The sequence below is a fragment of the Otolemur garnettii genome, unplaced genomic scaffold (assembly GCF_000181295.1).
Source record: "Otolemur garnettii isolate 467f Iridium unplaced genomic scaffold, OtoGar3 scaffold00107, whole genome shotgun sequence".
Classification (NCBI taxonomy): domain Eukaryota; kingdom Metazoa; phylum Chordata; class Mammalia; order Primates; family Galagidae; genus Otolemur; species Otolemur garnettii.
In genome coordinates, this window is record NW_003852502.1 from 5,822,536 (window position 1) to 5,847,261 (window position 24,726).

Sequence of the window (24,726 nt, forward strand, 5' to 3'; positions counted from 1 at the left end):
AAAAAAAAAAAAAAGAATTTTGAGATAGCAACAGCAGAGCATTAAGCCTAGAATAGAACCCAGTGTGACTGCATAGGTCGTGTGCCCATGACGTCCAAGCCGCCCGTGTTTCCTGTTGTCATCTCTCAGCCCAGCTCTTGGTGAAAGCAGGTCCATGTCTCTTCTTGGTTAGAAGCAGCTCTCCTGCTATCTTGAAACTTCACCCTAACTTGCACTGGGACTACAGAATATCCCTGGAGGCTATCTGTGCCTTCCATTTGACCCCAGCTTGGGTGATCTGCTTTGAAGCCCTCTGCCTTGGTGACTTTTCCTGGCGGCAGACCAGCTGCCTCTCCAAGCTACCGTCTACCCTCACTGGGTGTGTGGCCACTTCTGTGTCCCCTCCGTATACTTAGAGGGCATTTGTCTCCACCAGCTCCTTTTTGGAGGCACCTGCTACCAACTCTGTGTGGTCTGTCTGCATATTTTATGACACAGCTAACATCAATGGGAATATTACTCTCAAATTTTAGCCATGAAACAAAATATCAGGTTCTTCCACTTTGGATTCCTCAAACTCCAGGAAAACCTTTTATGTTCATGACCTTCCTCAATTTATGTGGAAGAGAAGGGAGAGAGGCATTGTTTTCTTCTCTTTTTTTTTCAGCTATATTTCAAATTACTGTAAAGTGGAGTGGGGAGTGGCAGAAACCAATTCTATCTCTCCCAGTTTAAATGGACCCATCAGTCAGTCACCTCTGGCTCCTAGTCCAAAGGATGGTAAGCTAAGGGCTAAGGGTCAACTCTGGCCACACTCATTCACTTATATATTGTCCATGGCTGTGTCTGTGCTGTAATAGCAGAGCTGAGTAGATGCGACAGAGACCAGGAGGCCTGCAGAGCCTAAAATACCTGCTCCTTTGTAGAAAAAGTTTACCAACCCTTGTGGTAGATGCTCACAGTTGAAATCAAAAAGGCTTTCTCCCAAGTCCTGCCTAAATAGGGGTATTGAGAGGTGTTTGATGACTCTCATAGTTAATCTGCCATAGGTTAAAGCTTCTTGTCTTAATACTGCTAGTAAATATTTTAGAGTGTAAAACAGGCATTGTGGTTTCACATACATATAGCAAGTGGGACATGTGTGCATTATTATGCTTGTTTTACAGATGAGGAGACTGAGAATTAGTGTGTGGGGTTAGGGATGCAGCTTTTTTTATTCCTCAGGGTTAATGACAAGCATTTCCAGGAGGATTCAGCCAGCATAGGATTCAGCTGTGCTAGTGTAGGATTATTGGAAGGTGGAGAAGAGAGGTGGCTAGGGGTCATTATGGGTTTGAAAAAATTATTCCAAAAGGTGGTGGCTCATTTTCTTATATACTTCCTGCCTACACACTGAATCTGGAACTCCTGCTATGTGTCACAGCATTTTAGATAAAATAACTTCCCAGCGCACACTACCTAGCTCTTCACAAAGTTGTACAACTTCATGGCTCTTGCCAGCCTTTGCATTCACACAGCAACTAAATTTATGCAGATTTGCGGACTGATAACAATATTCACAGCCTCTTAAGACAGTATCAGTGATAAACATCTTCAAACACCAAATAAACATCTTTGACAATCCTGTGGTTTCAGTTGCGTTCACAGGACATGTTTTACTAGTTACAATTTTTACTTCTTTCCTTTCTTGGTTTATGAAGTAGCTGTGGTCTGTTTTCAATTTAGGTTCCCAATACTTTGATCTCATCAAACGATGCTCAGGGCCAATTAGAAAAGATAGAAGTCAGGAGGCGTTCAAAGCAAACACAACCTGACTCCAAACATTACAACTGATTTTAAGTTGTTCTTTTATGTTAAGTATTCATCTAGGGATTTGAAAGGAAAGGCATTTAAAGAACACCTGATATAGTTGGGACGTGTGCAGGCGATTAGAACACATGCAGTCATGGTCAGCACGTGCATGGGTGATGGTTGCAGTATTTCATTTTCTCCCTCTGTCAGCAGGAAGCAGTGGCATTGGCCAAACCACTGAATGTCTTTCTGTCCGTGGATGTTAACCAGTCTTTTTCACACTGACCATCCACTGGGATTTGCCTCACATTTGTTAAAAATGCAATAACATTTTTTGAGAATACTTGTATAAAGACAAATATTTTTCTATTGAGAAATTTTGTACAGTTGGCTTCACAGAATTAAGAATTAGCCGATCCACAAACTGGAATTTCTCTTAATTCAGCTAATTAAAAAAATGAGTTTAGCGCATATCTCGTTGTCGTAAAATTATTATATTTCTGGAATCTTAATGAGTTTCCCACTTCAGAAAGGTCAAAAGTCAAGGCCACAGGAGCAAAGTTATCCTTTAGCTCCTTTGAAAGTCTCAAGTATTACGGAGCAGAAAGGCAGTGTGAAGGGGGTCGAGAGGGAAGAGAATGTGATCTTAGAAGAAAAAGGTATTACAGGAGTGGAAATTAAGGAATCTACTGGACTAGAGGGATTTCATGTTATTGTTTCAGTTGGCTTGGGGATACTGTACCCTGCGATTAAACTTACTTCAGCCCCATGAAAGGGTGGTTCTGAATGCATTGGTAGATAGTGGGAAAGCTGCTATTCAGACTTGTGGCACAGGGAAAATCCTGACTGTGTTCTGGTTCAGCCTTTCCCAGATAATGGCCATATTATTTGGGGAAATTATTTCAACTTTCTAAGCCTCACTTTCTATCTATCTATCTTTGAGATAGTCTCACTCTATCACGAGGGCTAGAGTGCAGTGATGTCATCATAGCTCATTTCAGCCTCAAACTCTTGAGCTAGGCTTCAGCGATCCTCCTACCTCAGTGTCCCAGGTACAATAGGCATGTACGTTAGTGTCCCTGGGACAATAGGCATGTACCACCACGCCTAGGTGATTTTTCTATTTTTTGTAGAGACAGGGTCTCTCTATGTTGCTCAGGCTGGTCTCAAACTATTGGTCTCAGAGGATCCTCCCATCTTAGACTCCCAAAGTGCTGGGATGACAGTGTGAGCCACTGTGCCTGGCCTCACTTTTTTCATCTTTATAAGAGGAAACATTATAGTATCTGCTTTACTGGACTGTTATGAGCATACCATGGGACATACTGTATGTGCCAAGAGCTTCACCCCCTGCTCAGGGCACAGAAAGCTCTTTAGTAAATGTCAGTTACTATTGTCATTACTGTTTCTGAGAACAAAGGTAATATTTAACAGTAATTCAGCAAATATAGACTGCTGAGAAAAAGCCTAAGGGATGTACTTGTCTTTCTGGCTACAGATAGAGGTGTTTTGATGATGTCAGAGAAATGACTGATTCTTATTCAATTGTGGGCCTGGGACTTTTTAAAGATTATGAAATATAGGAAGGAATGCTAGGACTAGCTAACCAGCACTCTGGTAATTTTCCAGATGTTTAGCGACTTTAATTAGAGTAAATGGAGACCTTTCCTCTCCACCCCCTTCCCCCCAGAGGCCATACAGTGCTATTAAAATGTCAAAAAGATTACAGTTGGTCAAATAGGGAAAATTACTGGCAAAATTATCAGGAACCTAAAGAGTTATCATAACCACCTAAATCTGAGGCCTTTATTCTTTTTATCCAATCAATGATTATATTATATACTACGTCCATTGGAACAGTGACATAATTATAATAACAAAGTATTATAAATATGAATATATTTAAAAATGTATTTGAGGCCGAAGCATGAATCACTGACATTGAAAATGGCAGAAAGAAGGTCATTATGTCATCACTACTATATACAACAGTATATTGCTAGGTAGCTAAATGCTTTTCTCTTTTGTATAATTGACAATAGCCTTACTTCTCTGAAGGAAGTAAGAAAGAAAATGCAGAAACAAAAACCCTGTTATAGATGCTGGAAGTGAGTGTAAAGAGGTGAAGTGTGATCCCCGGCCTGCAAGGGCACAGACCCTTTGATCATGGTGTTATGTTTGGGAAATGCTCATAAGGAGTTGGGTCCTAGTTCCAGCTGTTCCTGTCACTGGCTGTGTCCAGCTGTCACTAGCTGTGTCCAGCTGTGTCGCTCTGAGCCTCGGTTTCCTCAGTTGGAGAGTGGGAGGAGTATGGCATACTGGTTATTTCAGGGAGAGAAAATACAAACACTATTCTTATGCAAAGTGGTTTCTAAAGGTTGGGTCAACAAGACTAACTCCAGAAGCTGTTCAAGACCTGTGCTAGACCAGATATACTTAGGTGCTACATGGGTGATTTGCCCTAGGTGTGCTCTAGGGAGTTAGCAAAGGAAGAGTCATGTGAGCTCGAGTAGGGAAGAGAGCTTTTGTGGAGGGGCGGCCAGCAGGTGCTTATGACTAGACTATGCATGTACCACATGTCGGGCTCAGTGACAGGAATGTAGAACAAGAAGTTCAACTTGGAGGGATCTGGTTTGAATCTTGCCAGTCACCTAGGCTCTGTGACAGGGGGCATTCTGGTTACTCTGATGCCCTGTGGAGCTGGTACCTCCCTAGCCTGAGGGTAAGTGGGGGAAAACTGGAGCTGTTTATATCTCTTTCACCTCCCACACTGCCAGGCGTCCAAGTCTATGTACATTCATCCATCCCTTGCCATGCTCCAAAATGGTATGACACATATGTCATTTACACTCCTGTTTTCTCTGTCACTTTTTGTTTATTTTTATTTTAGTATATTTCAGGAGAGAATAGAAATAAACGCAAGTATTTACTTCAGTATGTTTATCACAAAGTGTATATATTACTTTAGCAAAATTTAATTGTGTTAGTGTTAGAAATTTTGCCGAATGTGTATTCCCAATTGCTTTTGGCCTCTGTTAACTACAAGTGTTCTTGATTCTAATTATATTTTTATCTGGCCATTTTAATTGGAAACAGTAAGTTCTATAAATCTGTATTCTAACATCTAAAATGTTATAAATTCAAACCATCAAATGATTTCCATCAATTGGTCTTTTGATGATTTTAAAAAGTTTTATTAAATCTCCTGAAGGAGATTATGTGTTTGAGGTAATGACTGTCGTATAAGTAAGTATGAAAGTGCCAAATAATTAATATAAAGAACAAGTAAGTTTGTAAAATTGCCAAGAAAGGAGAAATGGCACCTGTTGAAATCGTCAGAGGGGGCCTGAAAAGGGAAGAATAGTCACTTTAGAAAAGAAATTCATGGCTCAGTGCCTGTAGCTCAGCAGTTAGGGTGCCAGTCATATACAACGGAGCTGGTAGATTCGAATCCAGCCCAGGTCTGCCAAACAACAATGATAACTGCAACCAAAAAATAGCTGGGCATTGTGGCAGGTGTCTAGTCCTAGCTACTTGGGAGGCTGAGTTGAGAGAACTGCTTAAGCCCAAGAGTTGGAGGTTGCTGTGAGCTATGATGCTATGGCACTCTACCCAGGGTGACAGCTTGAGACTCTGTCTCAAAAATAAGAAAAAGAAGAAATTCATGAGCAAAGATACTAAAATAAAATATACTACATATTATAATTTTCTCTCTTTATATCACTCTTTTTTTTTTTTTTTTTGAGACAGGCTCTCCCTCTGTTACCCTAGCTAGAGTGCAGTGGCATCATCATAGCTGCTCAGAGCAACCTCAAACTTGTGGGCTCAAGTGACCCTCCTGCCTCAGCCTCCTGAGTAGTTGGGACTACAGGTGCCTACCACATCCAGCTAAATTTTCTAAATTCTGTAGAAATGCGGTCTTGCTCTTGCTTGGGCTGTCTCAAACTCCCGGCCTCAAGCAGTCCGCCTGCATTGGTCTCCCACCGTGCCAGAATTACAGTTGCAAGCTAGGGACCTGGCCCCAGACATAATTTTTAATCAGTGAATAAATGTGGTAACTACATGAGAGAGGTAAGGCTGGGAATATAATTTTTTTGGAAATGGAGGCTCTTGAATACTAGGTTATGGATGGTAGAATGGGAAGTCAAAGGCAGTCGCAGGAGATATGATAAAAAATATTATGATAAAAGAGTGAATAAACCTGGGAATTTTAATCAAAATAAAATGGTAAAAAGAGGTCACCTTACATTACTATTCAAAGTTTAAAACTCAATTTGTGCATTCTTCCATCCTCAGGCGTGCTAATTTAAAAATATTTCTTATTCATTGTAGTTTCTGATTCATTTATTCTCTTGTCCTTTTTTGTCTTTTCTCTGGAAACTTTTCTAGGTCTGTTGATAACATCCTTGAAGGATATCTCAACTTCATAAAATATTTTGCCATATCAAGCAAAATATTTTGCTGGTTTCAAGCTGGTGTGGAATAGTATGTTTCGTTTTGCCACAGTTACGAATTTTTCTTGGCCTTTGGTTATAATTTCACTGCAGTGACTCCTAAAGAATCCTCTTCTCTGAATTTTTTTTAAATTTCAGATTGATATGAAGGTACAAACAATTAGGTTGCAATGTTTGCATTTGTTATTAAAGTCCCTATTGTAGTTGTGTCCCACACCCAGGAGGTGTGCCATAAACCCTTAAATTGTCATTTCCCTGAATTTTGGGGGGAATTATTTCAAGGCATTTTCAATTTGTCTGGATAAATCTGCCCTAGTGGGATAAAAAACACTTTGAATAAGCAAAAGCCTTAGCTATCTTGAGGGTTTGATGAGTGTAGATAATGAGAAGTGAAAAAAAAATCATTTGGGATGGCTTGTTTGCATAAATAGGATAAAAAGAACAAAAGAAAATTGTAGGGAAAATTTAGGTGAAACCTAGAGGCATTTCTGAACAATGTGTGCTATTAGAATAAATGATAATCTCATGAGAAATGTTTGAACATTTCATGAGTTGGGATATTTATAAGCAGATTTAACCAAGTAAACAAGATACACACACACAGGAAATAATCTGGCATTGATGGAGAATAAACTAGTTGATTTAATTGGTCTTTTGCATCTCGAAATTCACGGATGACATAAAACTAGAGCAGATGTTTTCTTCTGCCTTCAGTTTGGGGTGCTTTGGGTATTGTCATTTCCATCTAAAGGAAGGAGCAGGGCAGATCTGCGGGGATGTTCTGGAAGCCCCACGTGCAGCAGGCCTTTTGCCAGGCCACACTGTAAAATGTTGGCTTTTCTGTAATTACGTGTTTCCTTTTTACTATGTCTTATAAGTTTTCCTTATAGTTGTACAAAATGCTTTAGAAATAAAATTATAAAATGACTGTAGCATCTCATCCTATGTATTATGTAGGGTCTTAAAAATACATACGGATAAAGCCAGGAGCAGAGAGGAGCCGGGTGCTTGAGAAGTACAGGAAAGATGCCAAAACCTAATTTATGCAGAAAAGATGTTTTTGTTGGTTGTGGGGATGGGAGTATTTTGACAAATGTCGAATCACAGCAGAAAAAGACAGATCTGAAGAGGAGCGGGAGTGAGAAATAGGGAAAATTGGGGGACTCTAAGAAAGCCTGGGAACCAGAATTGTTAGAGACTATTATTTCTTTTTCCTTGTTCATAGGCTGTAGAAATACTTGTTATTTCAGCACAATGACTCAAAGTCTTCACGTTTTCTGGTTCCCGTGGAATTACTCACCTGACAGCGTGCTGTGGCATTGCCCAGTAGGTGTGCTGCAGATATGGGAGGGGAATGAGGAAGGGAGATGACGGTAGATGAAAGGGGAGGGTTAGAGATACATGTGATCTTTCTTTTCTTCACACTCTTGTCAGCAAATTTCACACAAGTATTGCTGACTATTAAAAAAGGAAAAGTCAGTATATTTCATGTTAAGATAATTTCCTTATTGAAGAGAAGAATCTTTGCCCCAAATAACACTGATTCCAAACATAATAATAATGTTTATAAATGCTGATCTGAATCTTCCATTGGTTTATACCTCTTTCTGGGGGAGAACTTTCTTTAAAGCTGTAAACTGCAATGAAGCAAAAGCATTCTTGGCTTCCTCCAGAAAGTCTGTTACCTACATGTCTTAAATTTGCAGCTGTCTGATCAACTAATGAGAAGCCTATGGAGCTCCTGATGCCTTTTCTGTTACCTGCCTGCTACCCCTCTAATCACAACAGACAGGATTTGGGCAACTCTGATCAAATGTTTACTATCGTTCACCTCGGGGTTTTAACACGGTGAGTTTGTAGTGGTCCCAGGTCACACTTTGCATCCTGTTTTCATAACCTGTACCCTTGATAACTGACCCACGTGCTTCTCAGGAAGGGTTTTGAATGACTCATTATTTTATAAGTTCTGCAGGAGGTTAAATATTTCAGAAAAAGTGTTATTGCTTAGTAACCTAAATTAAATTGCTATGTGTGTTTGGCGAGAGTGCCCATGGAGGAAAACATACACCTGCATTTCTCAAATTCCATAGTGGGGAATAAGAAAACACTATCTTAGTGAGCACTTGCAACTTCTTCATCCTCTGATTTATGGAGTGTTCTCCCCTCCCCTTCCATTTTGCACGTGTTTAGGACCTTAGAGGAAAGTTGGATAGTGAATAGTGATATTTAGAGTCAGATCTGAGTTCAAATCCTAGCTTCCCTATTCAGTAGGAGTAGCTGTTTGATCCAGGAAAAGATAGTTAATCTCTTTAAATCTCAGTGGCCCCACCTGTCAACATGAGAGTAATAGCACCTAATTCTCGGGGCTGATGTGAATGTTAAATGAGATACCATATGTAAAATGCTTCTTACATCGTGTGACACTTAGGGAACATTAAGTGAGAGCAGTTGAGGAGTGCGAATGTTACCAAGTGTGATATGTGGAAGGCCATTACTGTTTGGATCCCTCCTCCCTACAGAATAATCATATGAAGCATTTCAAGGTGGGCATTACCAATGGAAGGCGTGGCTACACTATTGAGAAATTATTATTCTCTCAATAGTGTAGCCAAGCTATTTTTCTCCCTCATAGATGCTAACTTCTTCCTAAAACATTTCTTGACTCAGTGATGTCGCTGAGTGCTATGCATGCCTGAGAAATAGAACAGGTGCTGCTCGTTGAATTTCTTGGGATGATAAAGAGAGAAGATTGTGTTTGGTTTTCCAGGAAAGAACAAAAATCTATGTGCCCGTGGCAAAGGAAAAGTAATTCATGTGAAATTTCATTGTCGCAAAGGAAAAAATATTAAGACAGAATTAATATCACGTGTCTGCCACATGCGATTTTTCCAACAGCCAAAGTGAATTAATGTGGAAGGGAACAGGAAACTCAAGTTTTTACCTTGATGAATGATATAAAATAATTAGATAATTCTAAAACATGTTTCTTTTCTATAAAAGTCATTAACTTAATACTATAATGAAATTTATTTAAAAACACTGATTTCGGACTAAAGTTTTTAGAAAGAACTAAACATAAGGGAAGTAGGTACTAGAAAACTCCACTTTCTGTATGTTTGCAATTATAATTATGATTGAGTAAATGCAGGTAACACACAGATAATTATTGCATTTGTTCTTTCTTGGGAACGTCCTAACGCTTTTAGCCTATAAATGACATAGAAGATTCAGGGAGATAAGGCACAATTAATTACATGATGCAGTCAAATACAAACACTGTGCAAAATTCAGGCTGTGATGATGAAGTTTAAAACATCTCCTCCTCAGTACCTGTGCTGCGGGAACGATTGTCTGGGATCCCCATTAACTCAGAATTTAAATTGAAGTCAAATCAATATTTGATGTATCTTCTCAAAAAAACCTCAAGATCTTATAGAGGAAATTATTTCAGATAAAAGGAATTCACATGTGGTATGGAGTGGTAAGTTCAATTTGGAAACCCCACATGTCTTAGCCGTGATGTGTAACAGGTCACGGGTTAAATTTGAAACTCTATTTATCATCTCTCTCTGTCTGTCTCTTTTTATTTTGTTTTGTTTTGTTTTTGGCTTGGGACCTAAGTCAGCCCATTCTGCTCAGGAATAAGCTGTGAAACAGTAGGTCTGCTTTAACATGCTCTGGCTTCTGTTGCAAACAAACAGCTATTCTTTGTTCCTCAGGGAAGCACAAAAGATGCTCTAAAATTGAGAACTCGTCACTGAGTGAACCAGAAAACAGGGTGCCTGTGTCAAAGGCCACTCCTTGGGTTTATGTTGTTCAAAGTTAGGGTGCTACAGAACGTTCACAATGCATAAAAGGGTTCATTGGGTTGTAATAGTGCATTTCACAAAAGGAGCATGAGAATAGATTTCAAGATTCATTGGAAGAATTGAATATTCCCTATCTGAAAGGAAACATCACACTGTGTTTATTTTTCTGTTATAAAACTAATTTTTTTAATAAAAAACTTTCCTTAGTTTCTTAAGTATGGTTTGGTTTATAAAGGAAATTTACTTTCAGATAACAAAGTCCCTGTATTTTATCTAGAATGAATAATGAAAATCTTGTTGCTTAGCTGTTTAGAGAAAGGGCTATTAATAGTGTAAGTTTGAAATAAGGCCATGAGCTAAACTACCATGGTAATGATTTAGGCAAACTTTGCAGTACAGTCCCTGGGATATGGGAGCTCTTCTCAGAGCCCTTTGAGCCCTGGCCTTTGAGTTCAGTGGGTTTGTCTGTAACACACCTGTTGGTTGAGCTCTTCTGCTCAGAGACTGACAGAATCCGTAGGGCGTTGATCATGTTGTGACTCAAACATGCTTCCCATGGGACAAGTTCGTATCTTGGCTGCTGCTTTGGCTTTTTCCTCTATTTTTACCTTGAAAATACTGTTTTGACTTTTGATTCTGATATATTTTCTCCCAATTCTTTGTACTCTTATTACTGGAAATCATTGACATCAAAAGACTAGATTTTGAAAAATAAGCTCTGGAAAAATAGAATTCCACATTCTTTAAAATTAAACCATCCTCTTCTTCCCTTTGCTTTTCCCTTTTCCTCTTTCCACTCAAACCCCCTCCTCCCTAGGTGGATTTTTCTGCACATCATAACACCCAATTTGTTCCTGGCAGGGTTTGAGGTTTGAATTTTCTGATAAATAAACTTTGTATTTTACAACAGTTTTAGATTCCCAGGATTATTGCAAAGATAATACAGGAGGTTCTCATAGGCCCTACACCCAGTTTCTTTATAATTAACGTGTTAGTATGGTACATTTATTATAGTTAATGGCCAATGTTGATACATTATTATTGATTGAAATCTATGCTTTATTCAGATTAATTAAGTTTTTCCTTATTCTTTTTTTCTTGCTCCAGGATTCCACTCAGGAATTACATTTAGCTGTGCTTTGTCCTTAGGCTTCTCTTGGCTGCAACTATTTTTCAGGTTTTTCTTGTTTTTGATGATTTTGACACTTTTTAAAAAAAAATAATTATTTCAGATTAATATGAGGGTACAAATGTTACAATTAATAGGTTACATTATTTTTAATTCTAAGGCAAAGTTCAAGGTGTAGTTGAGCCCTTCGACCAGGGGGTGTGCTGAACACCCTCACACTGTCACATTAGGTGAGATCCCGCCAATCACCTTCCCTCCTTCCTCCCCTCTTTTTTCTCCTCTCTCTTCCCCCTTGAGAGACTATACCTGTGTTTTTTCTTTTTCTTCTATGGGCGTATAGTTGTTTATATTGTGTATTGGTTTTATATTGGTATTGAGTACATTGGATACTTTCCCCCCATTTTTGAGATACTTCACTAAGAAAAATGTGTTTCAACTCCATTCAAGTAAACAAAAGATGTGAAGTTCCCATCTTGTCTTATGACTGAATAGTATTCCATGGTATAGACATGCCACAGTTTGTTAATCCATTCATGGGTTGATGGGCACTTTGATTGCTTCCATGACTTGGCAATTGTGAATTGAGCTGCAATAAACATGCTGCTGCAAATATCCTTATAGTAAAATAATTTTTGTTCTTCTGGGTAGATAACTAGTAATGGGATTATGGGATCAAACGGAAGATGATGTTGACACTTTTAAAGATTTCTGGTTAGGAGTTTTGTAAAATGTGTCTCAATTGTGATCTGCTGGCATCTCATTATTAGACTAGGATATGATGTTTTGGGGAGAAAGACCACGAATATAAAGTGCCATTCTCATTGCACAGCATCAAAGATTCCCACCCTCAATGTCACTGAGCACTGCTGAGGTTAGGTTGGTCTTGATCATTGGACTCGAGGTATTTATTGCGTCAAAATCATGTTTCATTTTTTTTTCTCCAAAGACCATTGGAAGGGTTTCCTGGGGGATTTTAATGATATGCATTTGGTTTTTCGTTTTTGGTCATGTTGTAATACTGCTGTAAGTTCCTAAATATTTAGACAAAAGTGATTTCAGTGCCAGTAGACATCTTATCCTTTTTCATGTGTTGTAGGTGGGAATGAGATCCCGAAACCAAGGAGGTGAAAGTTCATCTAATGGGCATATCTCCTGCCCCAAGTCCTCCATCATCAGCAATGCTGGTGATAAAAGCCTCTCAGAAGATGCAAAAAAGAAGAACAAATCAAATAAGAAGGAGGATGATGTCATGGCCTCAGGAACTGTCAAACGACACCTAAAAACTTCTGGGGACAGTGAACGAAAGACTAAGAAATCCCTGGAGTTATCCAAGGAAGACCTCATCCAGCTGCTCAGTATAATGGAAGGAGAGTTGCAGGTAAAGTCAACCTTTCTCAGCAATTGGGGTGTCTAGTACCTAAACTGTAAACTAAGACACTGTAAATCTGTCCCCTCCTCTGGATTGTGAACTTCACGAGGAAAGGAGATATGTCTTCCTTGTTCATTTCTAAATCCCTAATGCCTGGCACAAGTTTGCAGTAGATAAATATTTGTTAAATAAAATATTTGATAAAGAAAAAGGTGCCAGTTCAAACGTTAAGCTTCTCTAGAAGCAGAAAATTTCTTATTGATATGATTTTGATGATAATTTGCTACATTTACTAGATAATCAGTTATCTAATTTTGATCTTGACTGTTGTTGAAAAATGTAGAAAAGTAATGATTATGAGAATGAAGAGTTAAGGTCAATTGTTACTTTTGTTTTTTTCTAGAAGGTAAAATAAAAGAGAGAGAAGTACTGAGAAAGGGAGAGGAGAGTGGGGTAGAGAAAGAAGTCTTTGTTGAACCAACTTTCTTACCCAGTCTTTTCTCATTTTGGGGTAACATTTAGCCTCAATTTTCTATAATGGCACAAGATTGAGATGTACATGAATAAGCAAAACATTGCATTATGAAGAACCTAATAGTGTCCTAAGCATTTTCAAGTTTATCATCTCTTATGATCACAAGTATTGGTATCATTATCTGTATTTTATCGATGACGAAACTGAGGCCAGAAGGGTTAAATGGTTTGTCCAGATCCCATCTCAGGCCTCCTGACTCTTGATCCAGTTCTCTTTCCTCTGCCTGTGCCCCCCCCCCAGCTTTATTTAGTTGTCATGAGCTAGGTCTTTCCCACTAAGTTTATGTTTTTAGGGATCCAGGAGACAGTGGGGTTCTTCTGAGTTTCTGAGCCCCAACCGATTGAATTTCTGGAAGTAGAAAAACAATAACGTTATGTGGGTTTTTTTGAGAAGAGGATGACTTAAGAGTGGAGTTGCTATTTTCCTTTTTGTTAGGTTCTTAGCTTGTATGAGCCTCTAAGGGAATACTAACAATTGGATGAAATAAAACCGTTGTTGACTTACTGGTGCTGTTAGCATCAAAGAGGTAATTTGCAACCTACCCTAAACTAGGGTGGGCCACTCTGTTCCTGTTTTCCTCTGTGTGCCTACAGATAAGGAACCCCTGGGGTAAAGAGGAACGGAAAACATACAAAAGTCAAGTTTAAGAAAACAACAAACATGATCAAGTTTACCACTTGCAAACTGAGAAAAATCACATTAGCATTTCACAGCAAAAGATGAAATTTTCCAGAGTGCCACCATTACTAAAAATAGCTTCACCACTCCCAGAAATGTGGTTAGTATTTTGTCTATTAACATTTATTGTGTAAGGAGGCAGAATTACTCCAGCTTTTTAAGCTGCCTCAGCCAATAGCTATTGACCTGAGCAAAAGGTGCGTCTCTTGCCTTGGAAACCTTCTCAAAGCAGCACCCTCAGCTCACCTCTCATATGAAGCCAGGGGCTCTTGGCGTTATATCATGGTGGACTCTGAAAGAGGTTCATGTGGCTTCTATGTTCATAATGTTGTTACATATCGTTTCACGTCCCAGCTGTGCAAAATATAAACTCCACACCTGAGACATCAAAGAAATTAGTCAGAATTTCTGGCTCCAAAGAAATGCATTTCTGGTTTCCATTAACTTTTATGAATACAAGATACCCACTTTATACAATAGACATATTTTTGAACAGCTATAAATAAGTAAAAAGTATAAGACATTGTTTGAGGGGGAGGTGGTGAGGAAAGAGAGAAATGAAGGACTAGGCATTTTAAGAAATTCCATGGTGCGTTCATGTGCAAATAATCTCTCCCATAGATGTCCACATAAGTATGCGTAAGTACAAACATATAAGATATATGAAGTAATAAATACAAATTTTTAATATACTTTTTATTTTGTATAAAATATATTTTTAAAACAAATTTAAAAACAAATATATTTTATACTTTTAATTTTGTTAAAATGGGAATGTTTCTGCATTTAGAGCTGTAGATGTGTGTTCCTGTAGAAGGTACTGTTAGTATTGTCATAGATGGGGGTGGGGTGTTGTAGCTGAAATTGGAGGCAGTTGTCATTAGCAAACGTGAGTGGGCTGGTGGAAATATGACAGCTATGTACTGTGGTTCCTAAACCAGGGAAAAGGGGGAAAAAATCTATCTGAAGAGCTGATATTGGAAGGAGAGGCAGGATTATGCCTTGTGAGGTGAACTACCCTCATACGAGTGGCTTGACATATAGTGACACATAAGGAGCATTTGATGAGTTGTTTCCCGGGTTCCTGAAAGCCACTGATTGTCCCTTCATAGGGTGGCTTTAAGTGACTCAAGGCTCTTCCTCTGGAGATGGTGTTCCAAGATTCTATAAATACCGGACCTGTTAGGCACCTCTGAGGTGACTTATCTACTTCACCTACTTTATATTACAAATTTGAAAGTGACACACAGTTTATGTGACTTCCCCTGTGGTCACATAGAAATTTAGTTCAGGTTGCTTCAGCAGCAAATTCCCTGTTTCTCAGTCCAAGGTCTTCCCTATCATGTCACTTATGTTCTGAGGATGTTCAAAGGTGGCTGGGCTCCTGGACTATTTACATATGTATTCTTGGCCTCCTGAATTTCTTTTACAAGTAGATTTAACATTGTAAACTCACGAGCCAAAACCATTTTATGAAACGATGTGACATTTTAGGTAAGAGAAATTGAGGAAAGGTTTTTTCACATCAGGGACACAGAAAGGGAGCTGAGCCTTGAAGTTTGGTGCCATTTACATGGTGAGAAAAATGGGGGAAGGTGGGGATGCCATGTGGCCATGCAGGCTGGGCCCTGTGCAGCTCTGGGCCTCACAGTCACTGCTCTGTGGGTGGTGCAGCCTTTGGGGGACTGACACACAGAGAAAAGGGCCTGCGGTACTGGGGAGATGAGAGCAAGATCAAGTCTACCTCGGAAGTGACTCAGGGAACAGAGGAGATAGAGGCTTTTTATGCCAGTTCTTCCCTTCTCAGACCCCCTTTTGATCTCCCTCATTCTCTCCATCCCCATCTTCAGCATCTTGGACACTGTGGACAGTTCTGTGCATTTTCTGGTACACCGGGATCCTATCACTTTTGGAATCTGTTGAGTGATCTGCGGGAATTTGTTGAATCAATACTATAAGCAGCATTCTATGTTGGTGTTGGCTCTTTGCAAAATCGGCAAATAGCTATTTTGTTTGCCAATCTAGGTATCTTATGAACTCTTTTTTATTATTTTTTTTTTATTGAATGGTAACTATGAACTCTTGAAGTGTACCATTAATGGACGTGTATTAGAAATGGAGTTAACCCTCCTAGAGATTTTTCATTTTAAGTTGTCTCTTTCAGAACCACCAATGCCATGAGCCTTGTCTTGGAGAGGGACATCTTGGAGACTTTTCAAGCCACACTGCAGCAAATGCAAGCCTGGTGCCTCTGCACGGCCAGCGTTGCCTGCACAGAAGTAGCTGAGGCAGTTTCTATTATTACACGTCTGTCACTGATGGCTTCCAATAACAAGTACTTTCTAATAAACTGGAACATTTTTACTCTCTGGGTAAAAAACTGGTTACATATTTCCCAGACTAAACTGAAAGTAATGAAATAATACACCCAGACCATCACTTGGGCACCATGATTAGTTTATCTTTGTATTTGTCCAAAAAAGCCAGTCAACTTGGCTGTCTTAAAAATGACAACAGTTCAAAAGAAATGGCATTCACATCAAAACACCATCACACAGGAGAGTTGGCAAAAGGATATTCTTGTAAAATGTTTCAAGAACAAGGCACAAATTAATTCTTTTTCTTAATGCAAAAAGATTAAGCCATTTAATATAGAAAATTCCCTTGATATATTCACTTGGATGTATTTTAGAAAAAAACAAACCTCAAGTTGGGTTTCATAATTTTTCCCTGTATCATTATAGTTAATCTCTTCGACCCGTCCTAGAAGAATCACAGAGAAAACCAGGTAATGCAACTAGGTAATGCACCACTGTCCCATTGGCTTTGGTGTTCTCCGGGCTACAGCAAGGACACAGTCATTGATACTTTAAGACTGGCAGAAAAGATGTTGTGTTTCAAAGATAGACTATGAAGTACATAATATGCGTGTGGATTGTTAGAAGCCCCTCTATTCCACACCCTCCTGCCCCATAAACACGTTCCTAGATATTTTAATATCATTCACTGATTTCTCTTTCCTTCTCTACCACCTTCTCACCATAGGTGAGCCTTTATCTATACGTCTTTCTCACTGAGAGAATTCATTCTTTATTAGGGCTTTCATTAATTAATAATTAACTTATTCAAAATTGATTGCTCCTGCAATATTTAAGAAACATTATTAACTGAGAGGTCTGAGGGATGCAAAGATATATAATATGTATAACAAAAATGTGATGAGATCCTGCTTTGTGCCAAGTGTAGTTTTAGCCACGAGGTACATGTATTGATTGCAACAGTCAAAATGAAAGGACTTATGACCTGGGAGGAGAGATGGGAAAATACAGGAATGACTATTCTGTAGGGTAAATGCAACCCAAATTATTACGAGTACAAGGAAAGGAAAGATTCTGAATATCTCAGAAGGTGAGTGGAAGCTTCCTTAAAAACTTGGACCCTGAGGAATGGGCAGGCTGTGGATACACAGGTGCAAATGAGCGCAGGGAGCAGCATGAGCAGAATCAAATGCAGGTGAGTAACTCTAAACCAGAGGTCCTCAAAGTTTTTAAACAGGAGGCCAGTTCACTGTCCCTCAGACCGTTGGAGGGCCGGACTGCAGGCCCTGGCACAAGTCAGCTGCTAAGCAGGACAGGCAGTGGTGCCAAAAACACCCAGCGGGCCGGATAAATGTCCTAGGCAGGCCACATGTGGTCTGCGGGCCGTAGTTTGAGGACGCCTGATCTGGGCCATGTTCATCCGACAGTCGTCTGGCTTCAGTGAAGAAGTGTTTGGTGGAGGTGAAACTAACCCCTTTTATTCTTTTATTCTTTTATTCCACTTTGCATTGCTATAAAAGAAAACTGAGGCTGAGTAATTCATAAAGAAAAGAATCTTATTTGGCCCATAGTTCTGCAGGCTGTACCAACTGCAGATGGTACCAGCCTCAGCTGCTTCTGTTGAGAGCTTCAGGGGCTTCTGATTGTGGTGGAAGGAGAAGGGAAACAGGTGTGTCACTGGCCAGTGAGCACAGGGGGCTGCCCAGCTCTTTTAAACAACCAGCTCTAGTGTGACCTAATAGAGCAGGAGCTCACTCATCACTGCAAGGAGGCTTCAAGCCGATCAGGAAGGGTCTGTCCCCCGGACCCAAATACTTCCCACCTCCAACACGGGGGAACAGATTTCAGCATGAGATTTAGAGGGGACAAAGATCCACAGCATAGCAGCCCCCATTTGGAGATGACAAATCAAAGATCCCCGTCCCCCCAAAGACTCAGAATGTGTGAGGATCCATACCGCCCCCATCAGTCACTGTTTCTGAAGGCTCCTCCTGTGTGAATCTTCTCTAACTTCTTGCTCCCCATACTTGCCTCTCTCCTGCCATGACTACAGTATTTTGGTAAAAGTGTGAACCACAGCATCTCATACACACACATTTCTGAATTATTTCATGTACTTACATCTTGGTGCCCAGAACCATTTCCTGGAAGAAGCTGTGTCTTGTGCTTCTTCCGTGACCTTTACTGTACCTAAAAGAAGGGCTTGGCCTGTCATTGTTAGTCTATTGGCAATGGAAGATTAATCTCAGAAAGTCCTAACATTTTTATGCCCTATGAAACAGTCATAAGATTAATAATATTTTAATGTCTGGAAAACACTTTGAAATACACAGAGAAAGCCAAAATGTCATTATGTATAATATTATTGAATTGACAGGAATGGTCACAAGCATTTATAGCAGTGTTCCTACTACAATGGTATGATTCTACTTTTCTGTCATCTTTAATAAGAGATGTCCTGACTCCAGTGGGGATGGTGCTAATCGGTTCGGATGGAATTACCCAGTGCATCCAAGCACAATAGGCTTAGCTTACAGGGGTACCATTTATCACTTCTACTTTAAAGATGGCTTTTCTTTTTCCTAAATGAATTCCATTTGTCACATGGGAAGGCCTCCAGTAGAATCCCGGTGCTTCTGAAGAATGAGGCTTTCAGTTACCCTCGATAGTTTTTTAAATTGATGACTCACCTGCACTTAATATGCTCCATCTTTAGACTCTCAGGCTGAGGTCACCCTGAGCAAGGCTGCCCAGTGAAACCTCACACCACCAAATCGGTCAGCGTGCTGAGAATGGTATGTCTTCACTAAGTTTAGGAGGCAATAGAGAGACAGGTTGCTTTCTGATTAAAATCAGGACCAGATCTGATTCTTTGTTGCATCTTAGGTTTCAGAATCTCATGTGTCCAGTAGTATTGTCAGTATGTTGGCAAAGAGCTTTGGCGTCCGAGTTTCATTGTCTCAGCCATAATACTTTTAACGCTCCTAATGGAATCACAAAGTTGGCTTCTCTGCAGTGAGAATTAATGTGCCCAGTGGCATTATAGAAGAGGACATAAGAGTTTCATTGAGAAATAGAAAAAAAATTATTAAAGTAAAATCTCATCAAATCTTTTTATTATTTTAAGGGATTCTGGACATGGAAAAGTACTAGACGTAGGGGTTATATGTGAGAGAAGGAGCTTTCCCCCTAAATGGCTGAAGCCTGTACTTTTCTGGTGAAAGGGGTCTCCACTACTTCAGTAAAGACAACTATATCTGATATATCTGTGCAGATATTTCCTAATCACTGTACATGTGCTCTTGTCACATACACGGAGCCATTTCAAATAAAATTAGAGTTTGTACACATACATGTTATGAGAATGTACGCTGGGTGGAGCAGGACTGGGGGATGAGTATGGGATTTCAGAAGGTCTTCCAAGAGAGATGCCAGGGAGACAGCGCCAGATCTGAAGCTCAGGGAGGAGGTGCTGTCCAGACCTGTGCTGTCCAGTAGGACTTTATTTATTTATTTATTTATTTATTTTTATTGTTGGGGATTCATTGAGGGTACAAGAAACCAGGTTATCCAGTAGAACTTTCTTTGAAGAAGGAAGTGTTATATATGTATATATATACACCCTGTCCCTATGTCTAGTTACTAACCATATGTGGTTTGTGAATGCTCGAAATGTCATTAGGCTGAGAAACAGAATTTTAATTTTATTTAATGCTAATCAACCTAAATATCAGCAGACACATGAGGCTAGTGGCTACTGTATCAACCAGCACGAATACAGAGCAAACAAACAAGGCCTGCATCTGAAGCCAAAGGACAAAGGATAAGAGGAAAAATTAAAACCAAGGACAGACCCTTAGAGCCTACCTGTGGTTAAGGATGGGCCCTACCTGTGGTTAAGGACAGGCTCAGAGAATTGACCAAAGAGGAAAAGAAGACATGGTTAAAGAGAAAATGCTCAGAAAGGACCCTGCTGTGTCACAGATCAGCAGGGGAGATGTTTAAGTTCTCAGCGCTGCTGCTGAGCCAGGGTGGTTGGCCTTGGGAGGATGTGGTTTCAAAGGGATGGAGAGGGTTGATAGCGGGCTGCTGGTGTGCAGAAGTGCTCGGGCAAACTCCACATTTGACAAGCTCATGGATAGAGAAAGAGGCAGTATGTGAGGGAATAATAGGTGCAGGGAAAGACTTTTTGTTTTGTTTTTGTTGTTGAGGGTTTTTTTGGGAAAAGGACATTTAAACGCTTTGCAGATGTTAAATGTAGACTTCCCTTCTCCTAATCCTCAGCCCTACCCTTGCTTTCTTTAGCCCCCACAGATGATTTGGAGTAGACGTATTTTGCCTGGGAGATCGAAGCCTCGGCTTCTCTCCATAGCAGAAGCCTCCATTCATTGCCTGGCCTTCCTCCCCGTCCAGCATCACTAAGAGTCAAGTGCCCCTTTCTGTGGAGGCTCGTTCTGTTGACGTGATCCTACTGCCTTCCCAGATTGACAGACACCGCGCCTGCCCTTCCCGCCTGGGCCTGAATCTCCCTCTCTCCGGTCCCTAGGGTTTGCATCACCAGCTTAGTAGGAGGAGGCCTGGAAACTTTCCATGTATAGGGAGCTAGATTGATTGAAGTTCCTGAGGCCCTTTAGGCATGAAATTATTGTCAGAAAGTCTCCACCTAACCTGCAGGCATCTGGACATAAATGTTTGGGTCCCTTTTGTCTAATCTTCCTCTGACTACATGTTTGTTTCTCTTTTCTTCCTTCATCCAGTTCCGGGCCTTAGATCCTCACATAGGTACATTCATCTCCGACTTCTCTACATTGTTTGACTATTTTAAATGAGACTTCTACAGGTCCGTGTGTTTCTTTTTAAGAACTATTTTAAGGCTTGGAGCCTGTAGCTCAAGTGAGGGCGCCGGTCACATACACCAGAAGTGGTGGGTTTAAACCAGCCCAGGCCAGCCAAACAACAATGACAACTACAACCAAAAAATAGCCAGGCATTGTGGCGGGCGCCTGTAGTCCCAGCTACTTGGGAGGCTGAGGCAAGAGGATTGCTTAAGCCCAAGAGTTTGAGGTTGCTGTGAGCTGTGATGCCACAGCACTCTACCAAGGGTAACAGCTTCAGACTCTGTCTCAAAAAAAAAGAAAAAAAACCCACTATTTTAAATCACAGACTTCTTGATGGATAGGCAATGTTTATAAAGCACTTTGATAAATGCTTTTTGAAAATTACTTATTGGTTAATAAAAAGGGTTTTATTTTCTGAAATAAAAAAATAGATTACCAGTATATTTTTTTAAAGAATTATATGTTAAATCCAGAGGTTTGGCTTTGACAGAATCTTCCTCATAATGACCGATGTGGGAATGTTCCGAGGAAGCATCAGGTCACGGTCAACGCTCTGGCTTTGTTTCACAGTACCCACCCTGGCATCTCTTAATGTATTTTCTCCTGGGATGTGTTAGGCCACCTTTAATGGCAGAGCTGTCTCCCAACTAGGGACCAGCTGGAACCCTGCCCTGAGAACATAATCTCTTGAGCCCAAGGTGAAACGAGAGGATGCCTGGAATTTCCTTTAAAATGCTTCAGTTCCTCCTTTCAAAAAAAGCATACGAAGAGATAGATAGGTGGCTCATGAGATCCTTCTGTTTACTTTGGTAGCTGTTTATAACCTTTCCATAATATGTGTGCAAAGTTACAAAAAGATAGGACATGATACAAGAAAAATAATAGTTGTTTATACTTGTCCTTCCTGTGCGGCCTCATATAAGCCAGGATTGTCATTATTTTATTTAATAATCACAATAAGTCAGGAAGTTAGATGAGGAATAAGCAGGTTCAGAAGGTTTAAGTAAACTCCCCCAAGAGCCCTGCCTTGTAAAGGGGGCCGTACCTTTCTGATACCAAAGCCAGGGCTCTGAGCTATCACACTGTTTTAGCATTTTGCTTTTTAATAATTCTACCTTGTGCTAAAGACTGAAAGTTAGTGATTTCAAATCACCTCCAGTTAACACACGTGCATAGAGGCCTACTGTATGTTAGAAGGCTAAAGTGCTAGTCTTTGTTTTAGCAGCAAGCAGAAGAGCGAACTCAGACTGAAAAGAGAATCCTATTCCACAGCCGAGAAGAAACAGCAATTATTTGTCAGCAGGACTTTTCCCCATACAAATGACAAATTTTGATGTTTACAAAACTCGGGATACTTTGCTGGCCTCTAAATCACAGCTGGAATTGAAGTTGAGTTTCCCTTCACAGGTCTACTCACCCCCCAGCTGGATTTTGCTCCTTCTTCACGTTTTAACAAGGTAGACAATGCAAATCACTTGTAATGACAAGTCGTGACTTAGGCCAATGCCATCGTCAAATTGGCAATTTAAAACATTGTAAAATAAAGTAAAAGACTATACTTTCAGGGGTCGTTGTTATAGTCTGTTACTAGAGGAAGTTTCTCTGAACGTGCAGAGCCCTGGAAACCTCAGGGAGAGACACAGCGTTCTCTCCCGGGCGTGAAACTGGTCTTAGTGTTGGGTCACTGCCACTACCATTTGCCACTGATGGTCCTTCTTCTCTTCCTTTGGGGAGAGTAAGGACAGAACGCAGTCTGATGCATCCTTCTGGTTTATACTGTGACTTCATATAAAGCTGTTTTCTTACAGTATTAAATGTTTTTAAGAATAAATGCAGAGCAGCGTATCTAGACCATGTGGACTTACCTGACGGTGCCCAGATTAGCGAGGTGTCGCCGTGCCACACCACTTACCACTCTGAGCACCTGCCTGGACCGGTCTTTAACCTCTTTTTTTATTCCCTTCTCTCTTCTGAACAGTTCCCTCGACACTCTTGAAAGCCATTGGGCAAAGACTTGGTAGATAAGGAATGGCCCTTCCTTAGGTATTTTCTTCCCTACGATGTTCTCTCTTTTTGGCCCGAGTGAGCCTCAGGAGACCTCCTGGTGCCGTGGTGGTGGAGAGTTTGTTCTGAACCTTGTGTGACCTTTGGCATCTTTGAGTTTGCCAGGTGGGGTTACAAGTGCAAAGGAGGTGGAATGTCTTTCTTTGCCAAGTTAACTGGCCCAGCTGGGATTTGAAATTTGACTTTCTAAGCACCAAAAAGGGCACTTTAGTAGACCAGCCTCAAACAAGTCTCAAGGAGACTCATGTCATGTGGCTTTCTTTGTCATGTGTCCATGGACACATCCTTGGGCTTCAACAGTGCGTCTATTCGTACCGACAGGAAAGGACTTCTGCTGACCTTTCCACACAGCAGCCCTTAATCTCTAGGAATACTGACACAATGTTAAACATTTCCTGACCAGGGGCCTGAGAGGAAACGTGAAACAATGTGCTCAAACTTTAGTAGTGGCTCTGCCCTCCCCCTGCTCTTTAAAAATAGTAATAATAAAAGCACATTTGCAAATCCATAGTGCTATGGGGATTAGCTAATTAGTGAGAAAATCAGCAATGAAGAAAGGGTCTCTATGTTCCTAAGCAGATGTGGGGAACGGTCTCACAGACTCAGCACCCACACTTACACCAGTGAAAGTGAGTGACTCTTGGACAGTGATGTTTTTGTTTTTGAACATTAAATGCGCCTTGCCTGAGATTGCATGTTGTAGCTCCTGCTAGCTCAGAAGAAAACACACACACACACACACACACACATACACATAGGCTTTATGTTTCTTTGTATGTTACATATAAAAAATACACACACACATACTTGATTATGAAACTTTTTTAACCTGAAAACAAACCATGTACGAGATGAACTGTGCTTTGAAATACTCAAAATATGCAGTCTGGGTGAAGTGTGAGCACAAGCTCATAATCTCAGCACTCTGGGAAGTGGAGGCCAGAGGCTGGCTGGACTTTGGGAGTTTGAGACCCGCCTAAGCAAGAGTGAGACCCTGTTTCTACTAAAAAAGAAACAGAAAACTAGCCAGGCATTGTGTGGTGCACGCCTGTAGTTCCAGCTACTCAGGAGGCTGAGGCAGGAGGATGGTTAAGCCTAGGAGTTTGAGATTACTGTGGGCCAGGCTGGGGCCATAGCACTCTAGCCTGGGCAACAGAGTGAGACTGTCTCAAAAACCAAAACAAACAAACAAACAATAAATAAATAAAACCAAACCAACCAAACAAAAAAGTGCATGCCTTTTCCTGTAATGCAGTGGTTCTCAACCTTCCTAATGCCATGACCCTTTAATACAGTTCCTCATGTTGTGGCGAACCCCATCCATAACATTATTTTCATTGCTACTTCATAACTGTAATTTTGCTACTGTTATGAATCGTAATGTCAATATCTGATATGTAGGATGGTCTTAGGCAACCCCTGTGAAAGGGTTGTTCGATCCCCGAAGGGGTCATGACCCACAGGTTGAGAACCGTTGCTTTAATGGAATGTAAACTCTTGGCCTTGTGTTTAGAAAGGACAAGCATTTGGGTGCAGATTATTCCAATGTTGCATACAAAGTGTGAGTCCTAAGCATGTATTATCTTTGCAATATCTGACATGACTTGCTCATAGATTGTTGTGACATAATATGTCAGTTTGAGGCGTCAGGTATGCTGACTGCAGTTGACCTGGGTAAAGACCTCTGCTGAGAGGACACACGCACTGAATCAGGGATACTTCCAGGGTCACCAAACAGTGGAACATGGGGCGTTCTGAACAT

General features: G+C 40.5%; 1 protein-coding gene and 1 non-coding gene across 2 annotated transcripts in view; both read left to right on the forward strand.

The window, feature by feature from the left end:
* Positions 1-24,726, forward strand: part of FILIP1 (filamin A interacting protein 1) — a 175,264-nt gene that overhangs the window by 70,368 nt on the left and 80,170 nt on the right. Inside the window, exon 2 of the mRNA XM_003796744.2 lies at positions 12,259-12,540. Within this exon, the coding sequence (XP_003796792.1) occupies positions 12,265-12,540 (276 nt within the window). The 5' untranslated portion in view covers positions 12,259-12,264. The remainder of the gene's footprint in view (positions 1-12,258; positions 12,541-24,726) is intronic.
* Positions 22,450-22,657, forward strand: LOC111727474. The gene has a single exon (XR_002775030.1). It is a non-coding gene; the product is annotated as a small nucleolar RNA U3 (small nucleolar RNA).